Here is a 21,057-nt window from a genome sequence, read left to right on the forward strand (position 1 = left end):
TGGCATGTCAATCCCAGTGTGCAGCATCCAGCAACCACTACTTTCCTGCCCCATGCCCAGATCAGGAGATGTGCTTCCAGTATGACTGGAACCAGCCTGTTGCTGTTTTACACCTGATTTTCCAGTGTTTGCTGTGAAAAGTAAGCAGTGTCCTCAAACAATCCTGTCCTGAAGCACTTTTTTATCCTGGGTTTATTTCCTACATGTTTGCCCTTATCTTTCTTTCTTTCTAATTGGAAGAACAGCTATTCCAGTCACGTGCCTATTGCTGCACATCTGTTATCTTGATTAAGCATACCTTGCTTCTCTTCAATTTTTCCCAAAATTAAATTAGTTCCTAATATTACTGTCTTTGCAGTTTAATGTTGAACTTCACAATGGAGACTCATTTGTGGTTTCTTGAGAAATATTTCAAACTAAGCTGTTATAAAATAGTCCAAGGAAAATGCACGATCCTGTGAATTTTAACAGCAAGTATGTGAGATATAAAATGTTAATAGTTACAGTGAACAATTAATCCAGATCTTCATCAAAATTGCAGCTGGCTGTCCAGAAGATGTCAGCTGTTTTTCACTGCTGTGTCTGTATGTGAAGTTTGAAGGGTATGCAGCAAGAATCTCAAAAGATTTGACCCAACTGTGTTCTCTTGGGTTAATTTGAATGAGATGGAAAAATGATTTAGATGCATTAAGTGTAATTCTCAAAGAGGAGGTGCTTTGTAATTGTGAAATATCAGAAATCTTGTACAATTACAAAGGTGGTCCTAAGGTTTAATATTACTGAAGGTGCCAAAGCCTGTTTTTCTTCACCTGATAACTTCCAACATTTCTGTAGTTCTAGTAATAGTTATAATGGTGTGTCCAAATAGCTGAATAAATATTTTGCTGTTGCTGTTCTTGATGTATACAAAAATTTACATAAAACTAAGGTACGTGTAAAAGAGAACAGTAATGCTTGTACACGCAGTCTCATTTCCAGTGGAATCAGTGGAGGTGTTCTCGTAATCACCAACTTCCAAAAGAAATCACCTTTTTTTTTTTCCTCAAAGAACACCTTTGGGCTTGAATTGATTCGTTTTTGCACGTTTCACTGTTATCAGTCTCAATGCGATTTGTCTTAATGTTGAGGAAAGATTTACCAAAACAACCCTACAGGGCTGATGCTCCCTGCAACACAAATGAGGTAACATTTCTACAGTGCTGTCTTCTGCACATATTTAAGTAATGACCTTGAAGAGTGGGTTGTCATTTCAAGAGGTGAGAAATTAGCTTGAGTATAGTTTCACAGGTCTGTGATTTTATTTGGACAATCTCAAATGCTATTCTTTTCCTGTATTAGCCAGAGCAAAGGGGGATGTGTCATGCTGTGGTCTCAGCACAAAAATGACTCCTTGCATTTTTCTGAGTTCATTTTCCGTCCCAACTCCTAACTTTCAAAGAGATTTCTAATGATTCATATTTCCAAGGCAAGTACACTCCAATTTAAGTGAGTTAAGTACATAAATAGAAATTTGCCATTTTAAAATTTGACATAAGCTCCAATTTTAGTGGGGAAATACTGACTAACTGTATTTCCTAGTGAAAGGATTTAGAAGACATGGGATGCAGAGGCCAAGAAAGTGTCAATGAAATTTCAGAATGCTTTGAGCCACAAGGTGTTTTTCCCCCCCAAAAAAAAATATTGAAGAGAAGTGACATGGCTGAATTACGTCCCTCTCTTCTTTCCTCTGGGCAATATCAGATCAGACATATTTAGAAAACAATCATACACATTCATGTATTTTTTCTACCTCAATATGGACTGTTTATCTATAACTTGTAGACTGTATACATATTTAATCTTTTTTCTTTTTCTTTTTATTTTTTCTTTCTGATATGCTTTCGTGGAATAAGTACTTAGGATAAACAAGCTGCTAAGCAGCAAGACTTCAAAGAGTGCTGTAACATTTTTCAAAAAGTGCTAATAAAACTTTATAGCATGCTGCACCATTGTGCATTTTGAATAGGTTGCCTTTTTTTTTTTTTAGGAAAAATTGCTTAAGAATACCTTAGTTTAGGAAAATGTAAGGTATGCATGTAGTACATATAATTCACAGCTTTTCATTCTCACTTTTTCTTTCATGTATTTCTGAGCCTTATTTCACAGAGAAGCAGAACTGGTGGTAGCTTGGGAAGTGGGTGTTGGCTTCATCAGCTGTTTTTGTTTTTTGGATGACTTCTGCTCTCTTTTCCAGCCATCACAGCTATAGAGGATGATAGATGAATTTTGTTTAACACTCTAAAATAACCAGGGACACGATGTTCCCTAGGTGGGCCTTAATTGCACCAAATAATGATGTCACTACCCGGTTTGCTCCTTCTTTCTTAATAGCTGACTCATTTTGTAAAAAACTATTGGTGTATCGGTTTGTCAAACTTGTGTGCAATAGCAGTTGCTGCCCTAGTACTCTGCAGACCTGTTAAATTGCCTTAGGCAAATTGGAGATGGAGTCATATATCCAAACTCCCTCTTACCCTGTATTGAAAATCGATTGACTTTTATATGCAGTGAACTAAAGCTACATAGTCATTTAAGGGTAGCCCTTATAGATAAAGTATAAAAAGCCAGTCAGTGTCCAAAATGCATTCAGTCAGCTGCTATCATAAAACAGCAAGAAACAAAAACTTTTCCAACAAACATTGTATAAAGCACACTATGTAATCCTCAAAAAGAATTACTTTGCTTCTGTGACACTGATAGAATATAAGGACTACAAAACAGTGTAAGCAATGTGATGTTGTCTTGTGATGATGCCGTATAGCCATCTGCCTGTAGAGGTTTAATGAATAGAGGGCAGTTTTGGACAAGGTGGAGCCAATACTCCTGTAGTCCTCTGCTGCCCGCCTGAAAAGTAAACGGAAGGGATCCAGTGCTGCAGAGCAGGCAAAAAAGTGTGGTTTGTAGGGGCTTTAACGGCGACGTGCTGAGGGGAACTCTCACACACCCTAAAGCTGCTTTCTGCTGCTTCCACGAGGCACTGAGGAGCAGCCTGAAAAAACAATGCCCTCCCTCTAAAATGTTGGCACAGGGTCGCAATGTGGGATAAAGGGGTGTTAGGGTGAGTGTTTTAAAATGGTTTAGAAAAGCTGTGTAATGACAGTAGCCCACTGAGCTGTTACAGTTTGCATCCGAGACACAGTACGTTTGTTGTGACCTGCTGTCTTGAAGGCCTGAATGAATTAATAGGGGAGGAATCGAAGGAATTAATGAAATTAATGACATGTAGATTGAGTTGTGTATATAGTAATATAAACACTCTTTCTGATGGGCTTGTCGAAACACCAAAGTCAAATAAAAATGCTGGTACGCTAATTATCAGCTTTAAATAGGCCATGAGTCCTAAACAGGCCTTTGTTAAGAGTATTATGTTAGTTTAGTTCATATTCCCACTTAGTTGTTAGGAAATATATATATGTGTGTGTGTGTGTATATATATATATAAAGGTATACAAAAGCCAAATAAGATAAAAACTAAATATAGAAAGAATTATAAACATAACTTGTTGGATAGATCCTAGTTTGTTCTGAGACGTTCTCGGGTGTTCAGTTGAACATAAATCCTTTGAATCTACTTTGTGAAGTTGGGGTAACAATTTGTGGTACCTTTAGTCAGTTTGCTTAGTTTCTCAGCATGTCTCTACAGCAACAAACAGGGGTAATAATATATATATATATTCCCTCAGAAGGTAGTGAGGTTTAATGTTACTGAAGTTGCGTAAGGCCGTGTAAATTTGAAGCACTGGATGAGGCAGGGGAGGTATGCGGCCTAAAATCTGAACTCTGCCAGCAAAAGCGAAGAGCCTTCAGTCAGTGTTTACAGCTGCTGAGGAAATCTAGCAAGTGTGAATAAACTAAACTGTATTTTTCATTGAGGAAAAAAAAGTGTAGGTATCCATTTTCTTGCAGTGCTGTTAAAGAGCAGGATTTGTGCTTAGCTCTCCCCTCAGCCTGGAGCTGTGGGCCAGCAGAGCAGATCTGAGGCTCTGTGCGACTTTGCTGATACTCCAGACAATCCAGTTTCTTCCCCATCCTTCAGAAACAACCAAGCAAAAGTCCTAGTCCTTTTGCTGAGAAAAGTGTGAGGTTTAAGAGTGAATTCAGAATTTTTTAATTTAACGAGACAATATGGCATGCATCAGAAAACACGTTTAAGCTGTGCTGTTTGCAGCTGTGGGAGTAAAGCAGGTCCTGGCTGTAAAAGCCAGCTGTAGGTGACAGTGATTTCCTGCACGGCACTCCGCTTCAGCTCAGCCAAGATCAGGCCAGAGGCTTTTAGAGAGGTACGTTGCTAACTGCATAAAGGAGTTAGCTGGATTCAGGGAGCTGTCATTATGCAGAGGCTGCAGGGGAGGGCGGAGGAGCAGGAAGGCCTGCTGAAACTAACCCAGAGCTCTGGGCGACTGGCAAGGCATGAAGGAGGGTGGCGGTTCCTCTTGGGAGATGTCTTACGCATGTCTCTGCAAACAGGTCCCTACAGGCTGTGGCAACACGCAGTACTGGATGTGAAGGCCTTCCAGGCACACAAACCTTTTTCACGGGGCAGGGTAGCACAAGGGTGCTGCAGTGCAAATTTTGAAGGTTACGTTTGGGTTGGCTGCGGTCCTTGTTCCCAGAGGAGGAAAGGCTAAAGACCTCAGGCTATCTCTGGGTGGTAGCTGTTTCAACTTGAAGGCATGTAGCTGCTTGAGAACAGCATGCTTTTGTTTTGGTTAGTTTCTTTTTTTTTCCTTTTTTTTTTCCCCCTCCTGGTGAAGCTTTATTAATTTATTATGATTATTTTTAAGCAATTGGTGAAGATATGAATATGCACTTTACTTCTCCAGAAGGTTTATGGAACAGAATTGCATAATTTTGTACTTTTCCTATGCAAAGCAGAATAAATCGGATGTAAATCCAGTGGCCAGTTTTTGAAAGATTCCTTGGTTTCTTCCAACTCCTATTTATACCCAATGAAATCCAGTGCCTATAAAATGACCTCTGCTGCCATCAATTGCCTTACTGAGGGAGGAAAGAGAAAAAACTTGGGTAGAGATGCTGTGGCAAAGCATGAGCTGGAAGTCCTTTTCCTAGGAGCTCTAATATGGTTGCAGCTAGCAATAATGTGTCCTGAGGAACAGGTCTCTAATCATCCTTCTTTTTAAAAGGTGCCCATGAGCATTCTAGAAAATCATTACTTTCTTGTTTTCATGCTGTTAGACTGCTTGAATAACCCTTTTTTTTTTTTTTCCTGGATGTGATGCAGCTGAAAATAGGTACAGATGAAATTCCACTGAGGCGAGGCCAACACTTGTTGCAAGATTGCTTATAGGATTAGGCAGCATTTCTCAATAGGCTTTCAGTGGTTTGTGTATGTGTGTATTATCTGTTGTTCAGGGAATTATGCCAAATTCTGGTGACATTGGTTGAGAATATGAATCCTAAAACAGCTCTCCGTACTGAGGCCTTGTCTTTGCCTTTAGTCAGGCTAGCTGCTAGGCCTTTCTCTCTGAAAACATCCACCTGCTTCACTCCAATGCTCACATCTCCATTCCAGCCTATCTCTCTGTTGTGTATAAATAACCTTTTATTTCAACTGGTTAGCAACAATTGTTAAACACAGGCACTTGCCTGTTGTTTATTTTGTTCTTTCTTTGCTATTACGATTTTACTACAACATGTAAAATTACCTTTGAATATATATTTTTGTTATTTAGGCCTTGATTAAATACCGTAGGCAGTGTTTGGCTTTGAGCATATGAATTTCATTTGTTAAAAAGTTTTTTGCTTGTGATGGCTGGGCTCTGTAGAGTGCTTGGTGTTATCTTCATTCTTCCCCACAGAAATACGATGTGCTGGGGCTGGTGGCCAGCTCAACTTGGGAGTCCAGAACCCCTGATGGGAAGAGTAGGGGCTGGGTGTGAGGATTTGCTTTGGTTTGAGAAGATAAGGTGCTGTTGGATTTTTCTCTCTTGTATTTGGTTTGTATGAGCCAAAATGGTTTACGTTTTATGAGTGAAAATATATGCGTGTATTTAATCTCATAGTAATAGTTGTGATGTAAATATGTTTGGTTTGGTCCTGGAGCTCAGAATTGTCTCAATAGTGCAGAGGCTTTTCATCAGAGAAGTCTGCTCTCCTGGGGGATAAGCCCCTACCAAGCACCACTGCAGTAGCTAGTTTATTGTGCCCAGTAGCTGTGGGTACTTGAAACTCTCTCTTTAAAACTCTGATTTTGCTTAGAAGCTCTCAGTGTTGCAGTTTAGGCTTTGCCTCTTACTGCCTGTAATTCCCTGATTTCACTGAAAATGCTCAGTTTTATGAAAGTTTTCTTCCTTGTGAATATTAGGTACAAGTCCTGTTGAGCTTGTTAACAACTCTGCACAGCTTTTGTAGCAAGTGGTTACTGATGCTGGAAAAACAATCTCTCTGAAGAAACAGAAGTCAAAGAAAAAACTAATTCAGTCTGTAGCCCAGTTGAAGATCACAAGTACCCTGCTCTTTGATGACAGTCTCTGGTAATTTAGGGTTCTTCCTCTGGACAGACTGCTGCCAGTCTCAGGGAGCTGTAGCAGGTTCCCAAGGAGAAGGCTGCGGTTCTCACAGCTGTTTGAAGCATGCTGCCCTCACCCCACTTTCCTCACTGTTCCCTTTTTCTGTTTCCAGGATTGCTGCCTGCCCCATCTGGCTTTGTGGTATTGCTTGGTGTGCTTTCCTTCCGCTAGTGCATACACAGTAGCCACTGTTGTTTTGACCCGTTGCTGAACGCCTCACCAAAAGCTCCGGGCTTCAGGGAAAGGGAGAGGTGCCTTCCAAGGGACTGGTGTGAAGAGTAGCTGGGGAGCTGTAAAATTTCCTTCCCTTCTCCTCCAGCATGCTGAGTCAGCATCTACCGAATGTCACTCTTACTTCGTGCTCTCTAGCGACGTTGCTTGAGTACAGTGAAAACCACAAATACATGGGCTAATAAGGGCAGAGTGTTCTTGTGCTTGCTTCTCCAACTCAATCGGAAGCCTTTAATAAGAGTTTTCCTAAATAGTATTGCTTGCGAAAAGGGGAATTCTGCTCTATTCTTTTAACAAACAGCCATTTCATGAGAGGTTGTTTTTTCTTCCTCCTCTCTCAGTACATTCCAGAAGACTTTATACCTTTGCTGGTTACTGATTGATAGTTCTGCACTGAGCTCCCTTTAATTTTGCAATAAACTAACAAGGAGGCTGAGACCACAAGTTTACAGAAAATGACTTATTTACTCAACGGGATTTACAAGGACAACAAAGTCAGATTTAGTAGTTCCAGTGTGGTCCTAGGAAGGGCAGGAGGAGTACTTGAAAAATTGTACTGTATAAATAATCAAACAAAAAATAGTTTGCTTATTCTTCTGTGTGAAGCAGTCATATTTCAGTTCCTAGGCCAACTTTATCCCAGGACCTGCAAGGGCTTTCAGCATATGCAAGAACTACACTATTCTCAACAAACATGGGTGCTGGAAATTTAGGTATCTTAAATAAGTGTTTTTATTTTTCTTTTGTGCCTCCAGAAAATTGGCATCTGCTAAAGTCACACTAGTGGAAGGAGATTCTCTTTTCACCATGACATGTAAGGTTTCAAGAGATTGTAAAAATAAAGGTGTTGACTTCTGGATTAATCTTGGAATTAACAACTGTCTGTTTGTCTGAAACAAGAACACTATTTTCCTGGAGAAACTAGTGTTTCTATTCCTATAAAAATGAGGGAGATCATAAGAGGAGACAGGAATTTTCTCAGGTGTCTAAAATTAGGAACTTGAAAGTGTGTTCCCCTATTTCTTTGTGTTTCTCTCCAAGTTTTCTAAGTGTAAGGAAAAGTGTTCTTGCTATTTCTAATAGTTACAAGGGGTTATTTTACAATCTAAGGTTGGTATGCTGATATTGGGACAGTAAACAAACTTTCTCATAAGATTGGGAAATTGTATCAGTCAATCGTGTGGTATTTTAAGTAACACTTTTTTTTTTTCCATAAATCATTCTGAAATTTGAATCTGAGTGAATTTCTACGTGTAATTCTGTCAGAATCTGAAAGCTGAGAACTGATTTTTCACCAGCTTTACCAGCTGCAAGTGAATGTGCTAAAAGGTGTAAGACAGTAGTTCACTGAATTCCACAGGAAACTGAGTGGGACAAGTTTTCAGTGTTACAGGGCTATATGGCTGACCTTTTGGTCTTTCTTCCTTTAGCAGTAGAGGGTGTTTTCCATTCATTTGCACAATCATGGGCTGAAGAAGCTCTATATTCTTCATTCATCACAGGCTAAAAACAGAAAGCAGTAACAAAATCTCCTTACCTGTTGCACGTGTCAGGCCTCAGTTGTGCATAGAGAGGTATTATGGTTTTTTTGTGACTCTTAGTGCCATAGAAGTAATGAAAGTACCTCTGATAATGAAAATATTTTGTTCCATTAATGCTGAAAATAGGAGCAGCTATTAAAATACTATGTATTTTAATATGATAAAGTTGCTACATGATATTTTAATGTTCTCATTGTTGATTGTTCTGCGGAAAGAAAATAAACTCATGACTGGCATTGCACCTGTGGAATAACTGGAAGCTATGCTTGGCTGGTAATAATGTCCAGTATCTGTCAAAAGGAACCACAACAGAGGCAACTTTTCCTTACCTACTTAGACTGTGGATTTGGCAGGTCTCCTGTACTAAACAGGGTAAATCTGATCTGTATTTCAATGGCAGATCTCCAAGGAAAAGCTGAGGAAGTGCTACCGCTAATTCAGTGCAAGGCACTCTTTCTAGTAAATCTGCTTGGACTTGTGACCCCAGACTGTTTCCAGGCACTGTTTAGCATTGAGAGGTGGTTTCTTTCAAGTGTGGCATCTAGCAGACCAAAGGAAAATATTCTAACCCTCACTCACCTAATGTTGGTTATTTGTAAGATAATGAGTTCCTAAGATCAGAACTGAGCGCTGTGTGAGATTCAGCTGGTTCTCTCCGTGCACGAAGCACAGAATCACAGAATGGCTTGGGTTGGAAGGGACCTTTACAGACCCCCTAGTTCCAGCCCCACTGCCACGGGCAGGGACACCTCCTGCTAGGCCAAAGCCCCATCCAGCCTGGCCTTGAACCAGGCCAGGGATGGGACAGCCACAGCTTCTCTGGGCAACCTGCTCCAGTGCCTCACCGCCCTCTGAGTAAAGAATTTCCTCCTAACATCTGATCTAAATCTCCCCTCTTCTAGTTTAAAACTGTACTCATGAGGAAGACACACAGCTGTTTCACTCCTTATCTCCTTTGTTTACCTGTGCATTTGCTCCATATCACACTTGGGCTTAACAGTTTCCTCAAACACCTATTTATAATTCTCTGAATATATTTCATTCCATTTCAAAGGATAGCCATATGTCCATTTCAAAGCAATGGAGTTTAAACACGTCTTTCAGGTTGGTGAAGGAGACTTTGGATAAAAGCTAATATGTTCTTTAGATGTGATGCTGGGAAGCACATGGTAACAGCATTCAGGGCCTCAAAGTGAATGTAGGATTGGAGACAGATGAAAACACAGGGCTTTGTTTGTGTGCCACTATTCACTGCCAAAGGATTGCTGACCAAAGTTTTACTCTGGGAAAAATGAAAGAAATCTTAGCAATTTCCAGTAAGGGGATGTAATTGGATTTTTGCACCTTTATTAAAAGATACATGTATTAGGAGGAGTTTTCTAAATCTGACTGCCTTGACATTTTTCTTTGGAGATGGAGGTGAGTAAAGGCCTGCTTTTCTCCTTTTGTTAGCAACCCGTAGGTTGTGTTTGAGTCAGGGTTTGGAGCACTCTGCACACCTGCGGAGTGAGATTCAAACTGTATTATGCTAGGTGCACAGAAATGAATATTGGTTGATGATACAGGAATGCACAGCTGCACCTGATGGAAGAATTTTGGAGTAAATGAGGCTGCAGAAGCGTGACGAAATTTAACGCCACATTTAGTGCTTAGCTAACAGCCCATTGATTTGTACTTATGGGAGAAGTGAATCTCTCTGTAGGCTCTGCAGACTTGCAGAAATGAAGAATAATTTTCAGTAAATTCCAAAATAAGCATTCAGCACATGCATATGGCTTCATCTCAGAGGAAATGTGCAGGTTTTTTAACTGTACCTTTTTTAAGACACTTTCAAATGGCGTAACAAGGTGTCTGGACTGTTGTTAGTGTTGAATGGATATTGAAGGACACATCGGAAGTTGAAGAGTAAGTTCAGAGATGTAGCTTGGGTTAAGCATAAAGAGTGAAGAAAACTTACGCTCCTACAGCTATCAGGGCTGTGGAGATCCCAGCTGAAAAGGAAGCCAAAAAATCTGAAAGATTTAAAAAAAAAAAAAAAAAAGTTGTTATTCTCCTTGTTCATTTTTATTTTTGAAGTGTGTAGAATGAGCTTCTTTTGAAGGAGAGCAACATAAAGTCCAAGTTGTTTAGGATTTGTTGTTGTTCTTTAAGAAGGATCCTTAAATATGGTATCGTTCCTTTACTATGTGGTGCATAAATAACATACGTGATGGCACAGTGTAAGATTATCTTGGCAAAGGCATAGGATGACTGCATTGCTTACAAAGCTTTTGACACGTGAATAATGTGATCACTGCAAAAGTGTGCCAATGAAAACTTCATATCCCACCACTATGTACGTGCATATAAGTTTTTGTTAGCGTGTTCTTCTTCAGCATGTTTCTTAGTACCTGATCGGGGAAAGCTCTCAGTGTTGTGTGCCATATTGTTGTATCTTATGCCTGGCTGTCAGAATAGCCTCTAAGCTGTGGGTTTTGTGACACAGTGAAAATGTACAACTACGAGCTGTTCAAAGGGAAAGATCCCATGCCTGTTCACAAGCAGAGGTGGGCGGGCTGGTGTGAGTGGGGAGGAAGAGTCGTGGTCTTGGTAAGGCTGCAGACTCCATCGCATCCTTGGTAGCTCATGTCATGCTGCCTGGCAGAGACATGATGCCACCACTGTGGTTATGACTCTATGATCTGATACAACTTTTGTGGCATCTTGACTTAAAAAAAGAAAATAGCTTGTCATATCATACTACTTATTGTTAAAGAGCAGGAGGAAGCCATGATCAGAGGGAGGTAGGAGCAACGGAGGAAAGAGCAGAGAGGTTAGTCTTCCTTTTAGCCATGGCAAGCTGTTAGTTTATTCCAGCAGCATCATGAAACCGTATCCATAGCGTAGCATGCAGGATTCCAGTCTCCCTTCCTCCCATGTCAGATACAGCTGAAGACAGGCTGTTAAGTTCAAGGAGAACACGCCTGGAGTTGAGTATGTTCTAAGTAAAGTATAAGGACCATCTTGGTTCTTTGAAGAAAACAACAACAAAAAACCACATGCATGTTTCTGCAGAAATTGCAGAAACTGCAGTGGCTTAGAGATCCTCAAAGCATTAAGAGGTAATTGAGATTATATGCTTTTCTATCTATGGAATTGATAGTGTTTGCTTTAATGTTTTCTGTTATTAGAAAAGAAGTACATGTTCAAAAGTGCAAGGGACTGCTTTTCTCTTGCAAGACTTCCGTTCATGCCATCAGGGAATTATGTTTTTGTAGCACTGTGTGGGTAGTACCAGCTGTTGCTGTTTGCCAGAATCTTGTGGTCCTGAAGAACATTGGACTACCCTCCTGTGTGCAGATAGCCCTGTGAAATGTAGTACTCCTATGCTTCAGATCAATGGGGTAGTATCACTACCACACCTTTCTTCATGGCACTGTGTTTCAGCCAAAGAAAGGAAGGGTATAAACTGTATAGAAAATACTTGAAAAATACATTTACCATTTGCCTTTAAAATTCCAGAGTTTTGGTTTTACTTAAAATTGGTCCTTTGGCCTTATAAGTGACATAAAAATTCTCAAAATATTATTCTCTCACTAGGTGCTTTTTTAAGGAGCATCACATTGTTTGTTGGAGAACGTTCTTCAGGACAGTAGTTTGATATTTATCTATCAGAATATGTTGTTTGATATTTCATCTTTTTAACAATATCCCTTTTACTGCACTTTTTTGCAGTTCTCTTCTATTTACTGCAGGTAGTTCAATATTTTCTGAGCTGAATTTGCTGAAGGTCAGAGTAGGGGGTTGCCCACACAGTGCCTGTGCCTGAGGGATTCCAGTCCTTGCCTGGGCTGCTCTCTGCCTTCCTGTAGCTATAAAAATTCATTTCCCTTCCCCCTCTCCCTATCTGTTTGCAGGTTATCTTGACGAATCAGATTACCACATCACTGAGCAATGGCCTTGCGATCCCAGCAGACCTGGTGTCTCCAGCTGATGATTTGTTCTTGTCTGAAGGTAAGAGATCCCTTCTATCAGAACTGAAACTCTATACTGACACAAATCCACATTGTAACTTGCAGTCTTCTGTTGATGTACAGGGGTCCAGGAGAGTCAGGTTATCAAGCCAAAGATAAAACCATGAGGAGATGAAATTATTTTTCAATTTCTTTGAAAATTAATTATAAAAAAAAAAAGGAAAGAAAAAAGAGTTTATTAATGAAAAGAAACTGACCCTTTCTAAGGGGTGGGAATGGATTTTCAAGCTGTGTTCATTTCTGTAATATGTTCCTTAGCAGTCTACTTTCATTCACACAGCATTATTATACTTTCATTCACAGAGCATTATTTTTCTCCTTCTGGAGCTGGGACTAGCTTAAATACACAGGCTAGGCCACAATTTTAATCTTATTTAGTGATTATTGGTGATTCCAAAAAGAAACAGCTGGTCATAAAGGAAGGAGAGCACATAATCACTCCTGTCCCTTGCATTATATTTGTCCAGTTTTCAAGCACAGTGATTCAAGCTGCAGCTCTCAATATTGCGTGAATGTAATATGAGCTTTTGTGTGATGCCATATACTACTTTACATCTTCATGTTTCTCTTGTTTCTGCAGAGAATTAGAGACAAGTATCACACAAACACACACACACATTTTGGGGGTAGTAGTGAGGACTTACTGTGCAAAGTATAAAAGATACTGAATCAAGGCTTGCAATGTAATACAATTTCAGCTTTTCCCACTTGAATAATCAGAGTGCCCTCAGAGACAGATATAGAGTTTACTTATTTAGACTTAAATTCAACTATAGGCCAAAACGTATGATGATAAGCAATGCTCACCTTTCCTGCAAAGAAATGATAAATGCATGGGGAATTTCTGCTTTGTGTAATATGGTTATTTCCCCTCTTTCTCTCCTTGGTGAGCTTTCTGGTTCTGGTCAGCTTATCTTTGTTCTGGTTGATCAGAGCTGTCCTCTCAAGCTTGTCTGACTTAATGCAAGAACAGCTTGGTGGCAAAAACAATTAAGCAGTGGTAAAAATGACATTATTCTGCAACTCATTTCAACAGACAAGAGGAAGAGGTTGAATATGTATTAAACAGAATGTGAAAGAGCAGCAAATAACTCCAGTGTAATGTCTTGACACTGACTGATGTGTTCACTTCATAATTTTGTCAATAGGAGTGCTTGGGCAAAGCATGGTCCATTAAATCATTTTGAAACTGTGCTTCTGGCTTTTGTTGGCTCCATCCATTGACAAGACATCACTGAAGTTCGTTGCTTGAGTATCTCGCTCCCTACCTCTGTCAAAGAGTTGAAATTTGGTAACTATATTTGGAAGAGGAAGACATAATTTTTCATCTTTATGATTTCCTTCTTGGCATGAATATGTTACACATTGCCTCATTAAATACTTTAGATCATGGCAGTTGTGCTTTAATTTGTCCTCTGGAATTGCTGTGTATGAGCTTCCTCAGAAAAGGAGAGCATAGGTAACTCTGAAGTAGAAGTAATAACAAAATATATACTCAGCAACACATACTTTTTCTTGTGGTTAAAATATTTTGAAGAGTCTTTGGAAAAAGTTGTAATCCTTTGAAATTTTCCTGCAAATATCAGAAATGTGCAGTGCTCTGTATAAGCCATAGTTCTGAAATCATGACTGTGTAAGAGATGGTATGATGATTTTCATAGCAATTACAGCTTATTAATGAAGGTACCATGTTGTTTCTGAACTCTCTACCGCCATTATTTTTCAACTTTTAACCCAAAAATGAGTGAAAATGTGTTGGTTGCCTCTGTGTGTGTTGTTTACTTTGTTTTTCTCGTTCCTTGGTTTTAATTAAGCGTCTGAAGTGGTAAACCATGCCAGCACGGCACTTCTTAAAAATGGAAGCTGTTTGGCCTTCCAAGGTTGGACAAGAATGGCACAGCAGTGATGCAAGCTCCTTCAGTAATTCAAGTTTTATCAAGGGATTGCAAGGGTGTTCAACTTCTTTTCCTCCTCTCCCCTCCTTTCTGCTTCCATCAACTAACAGAGGTGGTATTTACCAGCTGTGTTGTATAACAGGAGAGCACAGTGCATCTCTATACCACGAGGTTTTTTCCTCCCATCTTTCTCATCCATAATGTGGTTGCTTCTGGATTGCCAGTTTGCTTCAGTTTTAACCCATGCTGTCTGCCTATGAGGAAAAAAAACGTAATTTCAAGCCCATTTGACATTTGTTCTCCATGTTTATAATGCTTTCAAAAGCATGGCCAGTGTTTTTTCTTTTTAACATTAGGGTGTTGATCTGTCCTGAGAAAATCCCCCCTAATTTATTTCATACTGACTATCAAACAGCCTAAGAGTAGCAATATGTTAATCTCCTGACAGTCTTGCATACTTTAAGATTCCACAATGAATTCATCTTCCAGGGTTGGAGTGACCTTCATAGTATTTACTCCTATTTTACAACTGTGCAGGAAAGAGTTGTTGGTGAGTAGTCCATGCACACAAAGAGAATATGTTGCAGTCAGGAATAGAAGCCAGATTCATGACTGGGTTCTTACCTCATTCTTCCTTTTCACTCATCACCAACTTAAGCTGAATTTGAACCAGTGACCTAGATGTGAAAGGACCCGTAACACGTTATTAGTCCTGTAAGCAAATCAGACCTCTTGGTTTGTATATGTCTAACATGTTGTTTTAAACCTATCTGAAACCAGTTTTGTCATTGTAAATGGCTTGCTAAAAGGGTGATCTTTCTTAGACAGAGACAGAAATAAGTTTCGAACTGAATGTGTTGTTGGAAAGAAATGGAATGTTGTAGTGGCTTTTGTTTTTGCTTCTGATTGTGCTTTGGAAGGGTATTTCATGGGCTATGTGTTAGATTAGGCAAGAAACCAAGGAAGCTGTTCACTTGACGTGTGACAAAGTTAATCTGATGAGCAAGCTGAAAGGACGTTGTCAAGCTGCTTCGGGCTCAAAGTTTGTCTTCTTTAAAATTATATTGTAATACATGAAAACTTGTGTCCTAAAAACATGTTAGATTTTTACGAGAAAAATAAAGCCTGTATAAAAGCAGCACAGATCGTAAAATCTCACCACTTACATAGCAACGTAAGAGCTGTTGAACTGTACTTGATTTTACTCATTGCAGGAAAATGTTATGTCCAGCTAAATTCCCAGATCTGTGCATACATCTGCTTCAAGACAGAAAAAATGCTTAGTTTGCTGCAAATAAATGTGGAATAAAATAGAAAAGTTTTTGTACCTATGGACTGAGTCCTGGCATTCATTTGGCCTTTACATATTTGCCAGATTATTATCTGAAGTTCAGTAAGACGTATTTTTTTTCTTCAGCTCAAAAAGTTTCAGGCATGTAAGGTTGTCACTTCTCTAGAAGACAAACTCAGTTTTTATTTATAGCCATACCATTCTTACATGTCCTGTCATCATAGGGGATTGACTGGATGGAGCATGATGTGGATGCCGTTCTTTGCATTTCATGCTTGCTTTATGGAATAGCTTTTTAGCCATTTCAGTAAAAGACAAGTTTGAGAAGCTTCAAGGTTATTTTAAGTTGTTCAGAGATGGTCAGACCAGCCCACAACTAGGCTTCAAAATGTGGCCTAAAGAATTAAAACTTCATTATTTAAATGTATAACAATTACACCATACCCCCAAGTTAAAATAACCATCTCTTTAACAATTAGAGAGATTTAAACTGCATTAGTCTAAAGGATTAAGCCATTATTTGTGGCTGTGACTGTACTATTTTTATTTCTGTAAAGTTCACGTGACTGGATTTTACCTAATGTAGAGGATCTTTAGAAATGAATTCTCAGACAGTTTGATTGCTAGCTGGGAGGTGAATTTTCTGTGTTTCGTAAGTGTTAGTCTTGGAAAAATCAGGTTGAGCAAAGTAACTCAAATTGTAAAGCGGTACAGAAGGATAGCACAGTGTGACCTACTTGAGGTCCCTCTAGTCCGCCAGTGCCTGTCCTGTTAATACATCTGCCAGCTGCAAGCTTACAGTTCCTCTTGCAGGCATTGAAGACAAGCCCCATCTTTCTCAGAAAAAGGTCAGGAGAGTGTTGGCATGAACAAGAACAGAGTCCTCCTCCCAGCATGCACAAACGTAAGGCAAAAAGGGAAATTCTGTCTCAAGCTTCTTCAGCCTCAGCTAGCACTTTCAAATATTTATTTGGAAAAGTCAGAATTATTTTGTGTTTAAAATTGTCTGTAAACTTGTGCTAGCTCTGGGGAGGCCAGTTTTTGGTCTTCTGCCATTTGTGTTCATCAAGCAGTTTGTCATAGCACTGTATGTTTTTAATGCACAATTTGAGCAATGAGTTTAGTCTGACCTTTTCATCTTTTTTGCTGAGTTATCCTGAGTTCTTTTAAGCTGTTGAGCAGAAATAGTCTTTTGTGTCGTGGAGACTGAAGAAAACTAAGCTACCATAATATCGTCCACCCACAGGGTTTTCCTACTTCTGATCATGGGATTTTAGTCTAGGGGGCAGAAGGTTTGAAGCTGGAATGTTTGAATTCTATTCTTTGCTTTGCTCTTGCTCTGCCAGGTTGTGGTTGTAACATTTTACTCTTCAGGCCTTGGTTTACCAGTTTTAGATGATGTAGGGATATATTCTTTGCAACTTTTTTTTTTTGAAGTATTTCAAGATATTCCCATTGGGAAAGTAATAAGTTGACCTGCTGTTCACCTCAGAGTAAGACCAGTTCTGTAGTTTATTACTTATCTCCTTTCAAATCCCTTTTTTCGGTCCTGGTGCTGAAAGGAGAGATAACACTGGAGGAATTACCACAAGAAGTGAGGGGCCCCCAAAGATAGGAGTCTGTTTTTGTTTTGTTTTGTTTTCTTTTTATTGATTTATGTGTACGCTTATGTTTAAGGTTGGACCTGCAAGTGACTTAATAAAAATCAAAAAGAATATTCTGTGAGAACCCTAATATACCTCTTTTGTGGGAACTTTGAACTGACAAACAGAGCAGCTGTTAAACAAGTTTCTAAAATGCTTCCTCCTTGTAGTTTTACAGCTAATGCAGAATAATTCGTGTCTTAGTGAAGTGTTCCAGCATGATATGAATTTAAGTAAAAATATCATAGTGCTTTGACATGTTTTAAGCCTATAATGTTTTAACTGCATGCTCTGTCAACGTATTGTAGGCTGATTAACACAATTTTGCTTGGTAGGAGGTAGTTTGTCTTGGATCAATGAAACACTGGTGTTATTTAAAAAAACAACTACTTTAATTAAATGATAAAATTCCTAAAATAATATCCTATCTTTTTAATAAAAATCCACTCTGACTTTTTGAGACCCCAAAATTTGGGAATAGTTACTAAAAACATTTTTGTTATCATTATGGAATAATCTGGAGGTGGGGAGATTGCTCGGCCTGTTCATGAACTTTGAGTGCAATTTGTGGTATGGTGGGAGAAAGGTCTTTAAACTGTGACCCCTTATGTAGACCCTATGAAGGTTAGATGGTTTTTAATGTGCAGAAAAAAGCTATGAGTACAAATAACACTAGTGGTATTGCCAGATAATAGTTGGAATTCACCTCTCAAATCTGTATCTATGCATACTGACGAGTACGTTACCACCACTGATGTGCTTGTGTGAACCCAGAGGACTAAACCACATCTCTGAAAACGTAATAGAGTTCTCTATTTTGTGGTTTATCTTGATATACCCACTCAGCCCAAGGCCAAGTTACCCTCCCACGCAGGGACAGCAGAGCCCAGCGAGTCCATCAGCCATGGGGCTGTGCCTCCAGGTCTGAGCCCTGGGTATCCATGACTTTACTGTAGGAGTCGATCGAGTTACTCAACTCATTGGTTCCAGTTCATGTGAGCTGTAATGGAACAGCTGGAGTTATTTTTTTTCCTAATTCTTTAATGTGCTGCTGGACTTCATGTCTCAGCTGTCTTTTAATAAACTACCTTGGCATAGACCCTGTGATCCCTGTCAACAATGCTGTGGGAAGCCTTTTGTTCAGGCCGTTCTCTGCCTTTGAGTTACTTCTCCAGCTTCAAAAATCTCCAGAAAAAGATTGTAACTCTCACATACACTGAAAGGTGAGAAAGAAACTCTTCGTTTACCTGGTAGGAGTCAGGATATGATGTAGCACTTAAGGATAGGTAAGAAATTGGCAGCAAAAAGAGAGTCATGTTGATAAATCTCATTGATACATGTAAGAGAAAAAAAGAGCCTGCTTGAAATAATGAGGTTTCATTCTTGTGCTTGAACTGTGTTCATGTTTCTGGTAACTGTGCTCCTCAGTGCTTCAGTGGAAGGAAAAAGTCCTTCTAGTTGTTGAGAATGCTTCAAGGAAGTGCACCATCATTATAGGGCCTGGGAGAAATGATATTAGCCATTAGGGGAAATGGTATTGTGATTGTTTCTACATGATGCAGAGTTGCGGTGTATGGAGCAGTTAGATTTCACGATAACAGTGGTCATGTCAGCCTGTACTAATTTTGATGCTATATTTCAACAAGTGGGAAGTAGTGACATATAACATCCAGCCAAATTTTAACGGCTTTTTAATCAAAATATAAATCTCTCAGTAAAATGGTCTTACAGAGACTGTACATGTTTATGGAAGTTTCAAGCTGAATGACACATGTAATCGCTTGATCTAGACTACGAAAGGGTTGAAAACTGTCAGCAGGAGCATTCAAAGGACTCTATATATCAGTTTAAGAGAATCTTCGTTCCTTCTTTCCTAATTGTTGTGATGATAGAATACCAAGTTTTACTGCTTTGTTGTGGTTTCTTTCTGAAGATGCGATATGGCTGACAATCATTAATCTACAATTTGTAATCCAAAAACCCTTCAGGTGTATTTGCTGGGAATCACTCATCTATATCATCAGAAGCATGATAACAGAAGTGCTTACAGTCATAGCTGAGTGGTTAGAAGCTAGCACCTCTTGGTTGCTTACCTCAGCTGAGACAGTGCCAGACCGAGTACGTTGCACCTTCCAACACAAAGTAAAATGGGTTTGCTTCAGAATTCTGTTTTCCAACACTAGTTTTTTCCTGTTTTCCTTTAACTGCAATAAATTGAGAGCCTGCACAGGTCAGCCACTGACTTTCATGGCATATACCTGTAAAGCATTATAACACGACTGCAATTTGTCATCTCTTTGTGCCCTAAAATGTTTTAAAATAAACATTTCCCGTTCTGTGCAGAATAGAAAAGATCAACTTGCATTTTCACTGTGGTCCTGCAAACCAATGACTTAAATCAGAAACAGAAGATATGGTTTGGCTCTAGACTCATTTTGCAGCCCTACATTGTACCCTAGTGTTGGTGGAACTGCTCCAAACTAACTTATCTTTCAAAATGCATTGTGAAAATTATTCAAGGGTAGATACAAGCTACACAGCACTGGCCCCCATGCACAATGGTCAATTAAATTCTGCCTGATATTGTTCTTAACTTACTGGATTCTCCTTAAATCTGTACAAACAGGCTGAGGCAAAATAATATAAAAATTGAATCTTCATTATGTAGTAGCAGTCAGTCCCATTTCTTGTGGAGTTTTATAGTACCAACAGTGGATCTCTCTTCTGGTGGGACTGGGAGAGATCTGACAGATTTCTGTATATGGGGAAGCATCACTGTGAAGGACCTGTATTTGGCTTGCAGTGTCACGTGAATCATATAGCTCACCTTCAGAACATGGACCATTTAGGAGTGACTCTGGGTTCAGGTGTTATGCAGATCGGGAGGGCCAGGAAGAGAGGACAGAATGATTTCAAGGTCTGATGTCTATGTTCTGGTTGTAGTTACAGCTGGGTTTCCTCTGGATTTACTGCAGGATGTTTGAAAAAGTGGCTCCTTGTTAATCTCAGGCAGCCTCCATGATTGATGACTCCCCTTAATCGTAAAAAGAGAACATTGGTGTTTCTGCTTAATTTGTGTGTATTTCCTGCTTTATTATTGTAATAATGATTTATTGTCATAAATGATGGAAGTTTTATAACCTATTAGCCTTTTTTGGAGGTTGAAGCTGGGTGCTGTGGTATGTGAATGGAGTTCTTCCCAGTGACGCTTTGCTGCTAAAAGGTTACATTCAAACCCAAACATAACATGATAATAAAAAGACAGCATATGGTTGGTGTATGATCCCTTAATTTAATGAAAATAGGCAGCTTGAGTTTGAGCAGATTTAGCATGCTCCACGTGGGGAAGTTTGTCCAATCTGTATTCTGCTTGTCTCCTCAATCAATATACTAAGCAGTAAAAATAAAGGAGCATTCAGAGAAGGGCAGTTCAAGTGGTCATAACGCTGTACTGTACAGAAAGATGGGTGAAGAAATGGTAGAAATAGGAAACAGCAGACGCTACTACAGGATAAGCATCCATGGTTCTTTGGGAGTAATCTGAACCATTTTGGTACCTGGCAGGGGAGCTGTTGTTTCAGGCTGGCGCAAGGACATGTAACAGAGTCTCATGGGCACATCTGAGTATCAAGAAGTAGTTTCTGAGCGTGAAATCTGTTAGGCCAGCTGTTCCCACATGGTTTCTGTTTGTGCCTCTGTTTCTGGTGGTGAACTCACTCCAGCCGAGCTTGCGACCCTAAATACTAACACATACAATCGAATCTCTGTCAGGCTTGTGACCCCACTCTGTGCTGCTGTGACCCTGCTGGAGGTTATGACCCCGGGTTTGGGAACTGCTGGGATAGCCTGCCAGATAGTCCTGCTGGGGAAGTGG

The 21,057-nt window shown here is 39.6% G+C and overlaps 1 protein-coding gene across 7 annotated transcripts in view; it reads left to right on the forward strand.

Annotated features, from left to right (window-relative positions):
• Positions 1 to 21,057, forward strand: part of RAD51B (RAD51 paralog B) — a 383,679-nt gene that overhangs the window by 163,504 nt on the left and 199,118 nt on the right. For all 7 annotated transcript variants that reach the window (XR_013952190.1, XR_013952191.1, XR_013952192.1 and 4 more), the window contains exon 8: positions 12,238 to 12,334. Coding sequence is in view for 4 of the 7 variants with exons in the window: in XM_080595384.1 (XP_080451510.1) it covers positions 12,238 to 12,334 (97 nt within the window). In the remaining 3 variants the exon portion in view is untranslated. The remainder of the gene's footprint in view (positions 1 to 12,237; positions 12,335 to 21,057) is intronic.

Source organism: Anser brachyrhynchus, assembly GCF_964034855.1.
Source record: "Anser brachyrhynchus genome assembly, chromosome: 5".
NCBI classification, from domain to species: domain Eukaryota; kingdom Metazoa; phylum Chordata; class Aves; order Anseriformes; family Anatidae; genus Anser; species Anser brachyrhynchus.